At 37.0% G+C, this 9,372-nt stretch overlaps 1 protein-coding gene and 2 long non-coding RNA genes across 5 annotated transcripts; all 3 read right to left on the bottom strand.

Moving 5' to 3' along the window:
* Window positions 1-405: 405 nt before the first annotated feature.
* Window positions 406-2,492, bottom strand: LOC133726655 (uncharacterized). Its single transcript, XM_062154249.1, has 3 exons — window positions 2,305-2,492; window positions 1,157-1,300; window positions 406-1,068 (listed from the first exon to the last, which is right to left on the bottom strand). The coding sequence occupies exons 1-3, from the start codon at window positions 2,377-2,379 to the stop codon at window positions 805-807; spliced, it is 483 nt and encodes a 160-aa protein (XP_062010233.1). The 5' UTR covers window positions 2,380-2,492; the 3' UTR covers window positions 406-804.
* Window positions 2,493-3,023: 531 nt separating this feature from the next.
* LOC133726656 (uncharacterized) lies at window positions 3,024-3,780 on the bottom strand. Its single transcript, XR_009854900.1, has 2 exons — window positions 3,321-3,780; window positions 3,024-3,198 (listed from the first exon to the last, which is right to left on the bottom strand). It is a non-coding gene; the product is annotated as an uncharacterized LOC133726656 (long non-coding RNA).
* Window positions 3,781-4,937: 1,157 nt separating this feature from the next.
* Window positions 4,938-7,860, bottom strand: LOC133707021 (uncharacterized). 3 transcript variants are annotated; one of them, XR_009844867.1, is made up of 5 exons: window positions 7,428-7,860; window positions 7,111-7,250; window positions 5,947-6,380; window positions 5,701-5,799; window positions 4,938-5,366 (listed from the first exon to the last, which is right to left on the bottom strand). It is a non-coding gene; the product is annotated as an uncharacterized LOC133707021 (long non-coding RNA). The 3 variants fall into 3 exon arrangements; XR_009844869.1 differs by having other exon boundaries at window positions 5,947-6,372; XR_009844870.1 differs by lacking the exon at window positions 5,701-5,799.
* Window positions 7,861-9,372: the final 1,512 nt, after the last annotated feature.

The following is a 9,372-nucleotide window of genomic DNA, read 5'->3' as shown; positions in this document are numbered from 1 at the left end:
ATGTTATTGATATGACTAATGAAGAGCTGAAAGTTTGGTTTGGATACAGAGAGAATCAGCTTTGAATGGGTTGTTTGGTTTCTCGTTGGGTTATTCTTCCTCAACTTTCCTAATCCCACTCAAGTTTGGTCTCTCTGTCATTTCCAAGGGACAATTCAAAGCTGACACCCATTAAAAGTCCAAGCAAAATCAAAATTCCAGAGAAACCAAACACCCATTGAAAGCTGATTCTCTCTGTATCCAAACCAAACTTCCAGCTCTTCATTAGTCATATCAATAACATCCGAAATCCAATCCGGTGTCGAATCCTCCAAACCTTCCCACTCTTTCTCTTCCCCAGAGGCCGACAATTCAAAGCCAGTGGCCAATTGATTCACCACCTCAGATGCTGCAAAATATTAAACAATACCACAAAACTCTATTGAATAAGCATAACCAAACCTGATACACAGTACGAACATGATAGGGTAGCTAAAAAGACAAGCAACCAAACTGACTAGACCCTACATTATCTCTTATACGGGATGGGGGGGGTACAAAAAGCTGACGACTCCAATCAACAGAAAATCATAGTTATACGACACCAAGCCGTACATTGGTATCACTCTTTTCTTTCTGTCTTCAAAGGAGACTACAAATGGGACCAATTTGAAAACAAACTACTAAGTTGAAGACTCCAATTAACAGAAAATCATAGTTATACGACACCAAGCCGTACGTTGGTATCACTCTTTTCTTTCTGTCTAATAACCGTAACTTAGACTACACATAATTAATTCAAGGTTTAGAAAGGTAGGGGAGAGGTCAGAGCAAAGATTGTTTACAATAAAAAAGCAATAGCAAATAATCAATCAGGTCTTCCAAAGGCAGGTTGGGAGACTCATATGCCTCACAAAGATAAAAACAAACATACTCAAATCCCCAGAAAAAAAAAGTACGAACGATAAGAGAAAAATTAACAGCAGATATAAAAAAAAAACGAATAAAACACACATATACCATACCACGAGCAACAACATCCCTCACACGACTGGAAGGAAGATCACTGGAAGAAATCTTACGCTTGTCCTATATTAAAAAAGATAACATGTCAGAACGCAATATAACCTAACCCAAAATTACCCCATATCAGATTAAAGAAATTCTATTCACTAACCCAATACTCCTGCAATTCAGTGCCAGTTAAGAGGCCATGAGAGCCTTCCAAAACAGCAGCATGGGGAGCGAGAAAAAACTCAGTACGCAGGATATCATCCATCATCTCCCAGTGTTCAGATGTGAAGAGCAAAGCAGTTTCACCCTAGAATCAATTAGAAAAAAAAAAAACCAAAATCAAATACTGATTTTACAATCATATTTTCTCCAGGGAGTATGGCCAAGTGATAGATATGCTACAATATGTCAACATGGAAGATGCTTGGTTGGTGATTTGCCAAATGAGAAACACAAACTGATAGTGATAAGCCATACATGCATTTTCTAATAACCAAAAAAAAAAAAATTAACATAGGGATAGAAAGCTACTATCACTGTGTTGAAAAACCACTATAAAAACTATATAAAGCTACTGACTTGAAATCAATCAAAATGCAAAATAAAAAAACTACTGACATTAGTTTGAAAATATATTAATATAGGAATAGAAAGCTACTATCACTGTGTTAAAATGTCACTATAATAGTTGGAGAGAGTTACTCACTTAAAATCAATAAAATGAAAACATCAAAAACCAATTCATTGGTGACACAGCAGAGAAAGAGTAATTAACAACACATAAATTGAATTTGTATTTGACACTACAAACTCCAAGCTACTAAACTAAGGTAACCTTAAACATGCAAACTACATATAGAAAATCACTAGTAATCACGAATAAGTTCTCTGGTACTGATATCAAGAACTATTCTTCTCTTTTTGTTTTTGGTGTGGGTTGTGTTCTTAGCTCATTTTAAAAAATAAATAGATAAAGCAGTGAAACTTGATATATTAACGAATCTAAAGCATTGCTTTGAAAGTATTTATAATCTCTAGGAGCTCAATGCATACGTTTTGGTTTGACTAACCTCTGCAATTAAAAAACAAAAAAAAAACATCTGCAAATAAATCATAGTGTTATTCAAACTCACAAATTGAAAACGAGGTCTGGGCATGCCTTTATAATTTCAATTTGCCTACAATTTCTTCCTAGGAACTTTAAATCAGAAGTTGGAAAAAAAATTATGCAATCCTAAATAAAACACCTAGTATTGATCAATCCACAAGTAATAAACAGGAAGAAATGAATTGAATCAACAAAACCCTTACATAGATATATGGAACCAGTGCAACTAATGCTGAGGTAGGATGCGCCTCCGTATGCTCGATCATTAATCTTTTCATGGTACTATTTTAGGGTTTAGGGTTTAGGAACTGGTGGGTGCTTCTTCATCGGAGGTTTCCATCATTCGGAGCTGGTGGGTGCTTCTTCATCGGAAAAAATAGTACCATGAAAAGACTTGATCATTAATCTTTTCATGGTACTATTTTTCCGACGAAGAAGCACCCACCAGCCCGAATGATGGAAACCTCCGACGAAGGAGTAAACGTTTCCATTCACGCTGCCGTTCCAGATCCAAGACGAAGACGGTTCGGCATCTAGAAATTAGCTTTCCAAGCAGCACCACCTTGTTCACCTTTTTCTTTCCCATGGTTAATGGTTAGGGCTGCGGAGAAGAACTCGCCTAGGGTTGGGGGGACATTAAATAGGTGGTGGCTTTCTGTGTTCGGGGCGAACTTGGGCTTGGACTAACAATGACAGTAGCGACCACATGGGGCTTGGGCTTCATGGTCAGTTAGTTTCTGGGCTTGGATGGGATTTCGAGTCGGGTAGTTTCTGGGCTTGGATGGGATTTCGAGTCGGGTAGTTTCTGCGCTTGGATGGGATTTCTGGACAGGTAATTTTATTTTTATTTTTGGGATTTCTGGACAGGTAGTTTCTGGGCTTGGTTGGGATTTCTGGACAGGCAGTTTCGGGGCTTGGTTGGGCTTACAATACCTTTAGGGTTTCATGTGAACCGGTTGATATGATTTGAGGAAACCAAAGACGACGCGTCGTCCAGGTCTTGCTAGGGCATGGGATCCTCGTCTTTGGAGACACCGGCGACCTCCCATGAATCCGGGACTCCCGAGATCGTCCGCCACGGAAACCTCCATCGCAGTCTAAATAAAAGAAAAAAATAAAAAATAGTAAGGGCAAGTGAATTAAGGTATATTTTAGGGTTAGTAGGTATGTGAAATAAGAGTAGCGACCAAAAATTTTAGTGAAGATAGATATGCTATACCTTGAACCATCTTTGTCAAGTTCCAGAAACACGCAGCGTCACAACGCATGGCAGCAATATAGATCAACGCATAGCACTTCAGGCACAAAGAGGCACAAGTTTCTCACATGCACCCACCCACCCACACTGCGTATGAAATATCTTCCTTTGAAGGGATTTCACTTGAACCCCTGGAATTCACTCTCTCTCTCTCTCTTTTTTTTTTTTAAATATCTTTTCTTTCTCGGGCTTTGCCCTTTGGTGTTATTTCAAGGCACGAACAACAAACACCGCAACGGATGGTAAAAATTAGCTAGTCAATTTGTTTGAAAATGGTGACTGTGACTACTCAAAAAGACAAGTCAAGCTCATGCAGGCCTAAACTTATTGGGTGGTGGGTGTTAGTTCCACTTGCCAATAAAGACGGTTAATTTCAACAACAATTTTTACGATATTCCTGGTAATTATGGGTAATAGTGTGATGATGTGAAGAGACGTGTTCCGAATATTTCAAATTATTATTATTTTCTAATTTTTTTGCTGGTTTCGATACGGCCTTTTTCATTGTTTACATAACAATTATTGTTTTTATTTTATTGAGGGTATTGCGTGGAGAAATGGGAACCCTTCAACTTTTTAAAGTTTAGTGGGTGGCTTTTTTCGATGACAAGCTTAGTGGGTTGTCATGGGGCATGCCATTAGGTCCAAGCCAATAAAGGCAGTTGATTATTACGATATGGTCCTGCGCTAAATTATTTTCTTTTTGAGGATGCACATGTTATGGGGAACCCTAGGGGTTGAAAGGGGTCACTTCAAACTCTCATCACACCTAGGCTCCAAATGACCCCATATTTTTCATTGACAATTACTGTTTTTATTTTGGCAATTGCGTGAAGAAACGAGAACCCTTCAATACACTAGTCCATTACTCCATTTCTTGTGCACATTTAATCTCACACCCAATTTTCACCAAAAACTTTTACATTTGTAAATTATTTTATATATTTAGAAAATCGAAAATGCAGATTTAATACAATCGTTTTTGAGAGTCACAATAATCAATAAAACAAAATAATAATTTAACTGACATACAAAAATCAAATATTGAATGTACAGTTTACATAATAGAAATGCACATTTAATCACAGTCGCTTTCATCGAGAATTAACGTAAAAGGAAATGTGACTGCGTGATTTGCGGGGGCTGTGATTGTCTTTTGAATTTAATAAAAAATGTTAAAATGAAAAATATAAAAAATGGGAACTTTATATAGTGATCGGTCTGTTGTCCTGACTGATGTCCCTTCAATGGTATGGCATGCCTGCCATTTGTAGGCCACCGCAGCACATGCATGCACGTTATCCGGTAGTATTTTCGGGAGAGGAATCCAATGCTTTTTGCATTCGCATTCGTAATTGTATTATGCTCTTACACTTTGGCAGAAAAATCAAAATAATAATCTTTTTAGACAGATTAAGTCGGTTAAAGATCAATTACTTAATGTGCAACTCCAACTTCAGCAAGTGATCCTTTCTAACTAGGAATGAGTCAATGCTGCGGGGAAGCATTTCTGCATTATATTTGTTAAATTTCATATGTTTTTTAAGCGTTTGATTAGCAAATATAACTAAGATGTGATTAAATAAAAACGGAAGGTTGTTGCGAATAGTATAACTGTATTTAGGTTGTATAACAAATATCAAGTTATTTCTTTCCGAACAACTAATAGTAATCAATTAGTGAGGTTCTTATTTTCAAACAGATCCTTCAAATGTTCGGTTAACATTTCGTACAACCCCAAGGGTCATTTGTGTATTGACCTGAAATGTCGTCACCTTCATGCTTTGTAGAGTGGCAATTGCCTCCTACTAGCCATGAAGTACGCAATAATTGAAGAACACTTCAAGCTTATACGAACTTCTTCAATTGTCCAAGAACTCTTCACCGCTGCTAGCAGCTACATTGTTGTGGGCACTGAGGGTGATTGTGATTCTACAATAGAATTTCGTGCCGTGCTCGAATGTCTCCAACTCCATTCAGAAAATCATGCAGTCGGATTATAGGTTTCTACATATTCAAAGTAGAGCTCCTTAAAAAAATAAAAAAAATAAAATATATATATATTAAAAAAAAAGGTAAAGCCTCCGCAGTCCCGACAGAAGTGGAAACTGTGTGACATACTGACATGTGAAACAAAGCAAAGACAGAAAGCCATCAAATCAAACCCAAAAAACAATAAATTGCATATAACGACCCTTCTATTGTAACAAATGATTCTCCTTTTTTTGTGGAAAAGGCCAATACAGACAGGACCTAGAGCATTTAAATTTTGAAAAGAAACAAATTAAAGAAATATGTAGGTTATATGATGTATGAGTTGACTGTAATTTTATTAGTTCACCTGGGCTAATGCAGGAAAGTTTTTCATGCTTGAGCAAGAGCCGAAAGGTCTCAACATCTACTTCAGTACTGGAATATACTTTTTTGAACTCATGCATTTCTACGCACAATTACAAAATTCAAGTATATGATTAGAAACTTTACAGAAACTAAAACAATACAACGTAATAAATAAATAATCTATAATAATCAATTAATTGTCCTTGGCATAATATATGAACTAATGCATAATAGTATACACACGTACCATATTCACTTCTTCACTCTGTGGGGGAAGATTTTTGAAGGTCATTGGTGACAAATAGAAGGTACATGACGATCACCATGCTGAGGCTTTTAAAGATCTGTAGTCTTTGTTGCTGTTGAGTGGACCTTGCTTTGAAGGCGTTATGCAAGGATATTCCCCAAGAGGAATGGAGGACGCGCGCCCTCTAATTTCTTGCTCTTGGAGCTTTGATCTTAGCCCTTTAGGCCTCAATATCAGTTGCTCATAGAGATGTGAGAACACCAGCAGAAACCCACGCGCCAATACTGACAATATGATCTTTGCTACTACCACTAACAGCTCTTCTTCAATTTTTCTGACCTTCCATCTGCTGCTACTTGTAAATCTTCCTTTCTCATCCTATGGTATATGACTGTTATTCTCACCGAGGTCTATGGCTCTGTTTAACTGTAAACCTAAAAAGGAACACGGTTAGCATCTTCCTTGTTGCAACCAAACTAATGCAGCGGCATTCTTTCAATTTCTAAGCAACCATCTATAAATCGAGCATATAAAATTCAATGCAGATAACCTGCATACTCAGCACTTTACATATAATAACAGTAAAAAAAAATATACTATCCAAATCCTTGCCCCTTGTAACTCAGTTCAGCAGAAGCAAGAGGCAACGAAGTGAAAATTGAGATTGACAATAAATGGGAGTGAATAGCAATTTGATAGAGAGCATCAACGTACTAAAAGGCAGAGATAATCAAGTACGCATCATACAGCAAAACCAATGTAAATGAGATGAGCATGTATAATATATAAGCATAAAGTAAAGACTTTGTTCCGAAAACAGATTTGAAAGGAATTGATGAATAAAAATATGCCAACATTGAAAATGAAAATCAATTCTGTTTCAGGCCATCATCTAAACAATCAGATAAAATCATAAACATGAAAAGAAAAAAAAATATGTCAGTTTCCATTGAAAGTCATCATACGTGCCATAAAAATCAGCAAAGAAATCGCTACCATAACTTCATGTAACTAAATACAGGGAGATCACTACCACCTATTGCAGATGATCAAAGGGTATATATAGAAGTTCATGAATGTAAATGAAGGCAAATTCATCTTCATCTTGTATTCACAATTAGTGTTTGATAGGACATAATTCAAAATTGAGAAACTAACACTTACCAAGGTCCTCTGCCTTCTTCAACCTTTTCCAAAGCTAATCGAATGGTTGTTCAAAAGCTAATGAACTCACTGAGCTGCGGAGGCCCATTCATGATGCACTACTCCATTGTCTTCTCTGTTATGTCCAAATTTCACATAACCTACAGGAGCAGCAAACAGTGTTTCATAATGAGAACCATATTAAGATAAATGATATTGTCTAAACAGTCCCATATGTTATGAACTTATGATCCTCACATCGTACTTAAAAACATTCATAGATATCCATGTATAAACCACGAAAAGGAAAATCATTGGTGATAGGAAATACAAATCACCTCGAGCGAATTCCTCTAACCTGCTTCAAATTTCTCAATGAGACTTAAATTGAGTGGTGAAAAAGTTAAACAAAATAAACAAATCAAAGCTAAAAATAACGCTGCAAAGTTCGAGCCAATCCACTTGATTCTGAAGCCTCCCCGGCACTCTCTGGCCCCGGAGCAGCAGCCTGAGCAGCCCTGACCTTCAAACTATCATGACTTCGGTTTGAGGAAAGGAAGGAGGCAGGGATTTCAGCATTGAAAGAGGAAGAAGAAGTAGAAAACGTGCCAAAAGCTGTTTGCCAGTAAAGTCTCTGAATAGAACTGATACGGTGAAGTTGTGTAAAACAAGTTGAGGCTTAAAGTTTAGAGAGTTTACAGCTCGGGATTCGACATGGAGGTTTTAGAAATGGGGTGGGAATTCGATTTCACCTGTCTTGATATTCTTTTATTTGCTCTTTACATGTCGGTATCTTTCTTTTTATTTTTAGGATTGCAACATCACTGCAATCCTTTGTCGTATTTCAATCTGTAATTTTTTTTTTTTTTTGAATTGCTAACTACTTGCAATCCTAATCGTAAATATATATGTACATATTTGGTTGCAAACAACGCTCCATTTAATCATTCCGCTCAACGCTCATAGTGTTTTACTCAAGGCTCACCCCAATTGAAAGGTTCTGCTTAGTGATTTAACACTGGTTTATGCTTAAATAAATGGATCCTTGAATCATTTACTGATATTAATAAAACCCTAAAGCCCGCGGCAGATCACAGAAAGAGTTAAAGTAACGGTTAATTACTTAGTTATTTTCATTGTCAATGAGTATCATCATTCTATATATACGAAACCCACATAGTATATAGTTTGTTTTATGTTTTTGGTTTAGATTATGATTGAGTAGCTATCAAAGATAATTTGGGCTTCTGCGAAGGCTAATAAGCCAACACTAAGAGCCTTGCAAAAAACAATGACAGACTTTAGGGAACAATTTTCAAGTTTGAGATGTTTGGCAGATCATGATGATGATGATGAAGTTTCAACATTACGTGACCACGTAAACAAATTAATAAATTAAAGTAACTAAGAAGCATGCATCCATTTAGAAGTCAAGAGTATGATCTTGAATATAAAACATAAACACGTATAATTAACTCTCAAACAATATATAGTTAGATCACATAAGCGCCAATAAGGGTTGAACTCGTGATCCTAGGGTTTAGGGCAATGTTACAACAAGTTATCTGCTCCTCAAAACTTGCTGTAAACTCTAACATACTCTTCAAGTTACTGAGGAGCAGATAACTTGAAGAGTAAGTCTCAAATCAAAGCAGGGAGAGACTTAAAGTTTAGAGCAATGTTACAACAAGTTATCTGCTCCTCAAAACACAAGTAGAGAGACTTACTCTTCAATATTTCTTCTTTCATGGTTCCTTTCTTGTCTTTCTCCTCCGCCATAAGTGGTGATAAAGTAGTAGAATTTCTTCTGATTAATTCAGAAACCATGCTAATTTTCTTCGTCTCCTTCTCCCAGTTGCTTGCTATCGTTGACGTTGCTGCCGCCGCTGTTTTTCTAGTTGCAAAATCTCCCAACATCGCAATACACCGCCGTCTACACCACGCCATTGCATATACCCCTAAACCCTAATTTCGACAGAGAACCTAGGGTTACGATTCCCAACGTTTTACTTTTATAAGGGCAATGCAGTGCGCATATATACTTATGCTGACGAGGATCCAAATCCATTTATTGCCTGTACAGCTAGAAATCTATAGCTATTCCATTGAATGTGGGATATCTTGCTATTCAGGGAGGGCTCCAATTTGGTATAACATAATCTCACCCCCTTAATATTGGGATATCTGTTTTGGAAGAAGAATTAGGATTGAATATCCATAATTATTCGGTTTAGATTCTCTTCCCCCAACCTTATGGACAGAGCAATGGCACTGCTCTGCATC

The sequence above is a fragment of the Rosa rugosa genome, chromosome 1 (genome assembly GCF_958449725.1).
Source record: "Rosa rugosa chromosome 1, drRosRugo1.1, whole genome shotgun sequence".
Classification (NCBI taxonomy): domain Eukaryota; kingdom Viridiplantae; phylum Streptophyta; class Magnoliopsida; order Rosales; family Rosaceae; genus Rosa; species Rosa rugosa.
This window is presented reverse-complemented; position numbering and strand designations above follow the sequence as displayed.

Excerpts from the sequence above, each read along its gene's own strand:
- LOC133726655 (XM_062154249.1), bottom strand. The coding sequence starts at position 2,379 with ATGAAAAGATTAATGATCGAGCATACGGAGGCGCATCCTACCTCAGCA. Across the intron at positions 1,301-2,304 it reads CACTGGTTCCATATATCTAT|GGTGAAACTGCTTTGCTCTT; the intron begins GTAAGGGTTTTG and ends AATTGATTCTAG. Across the intron at positions 1,069-1,156 it reads CTGAATTGCAGGAGTATTGG|GACAAGCGTAAGATTTCTTC; the intron begins GTTAGTGAATAG and ends TTTTTAATATAG.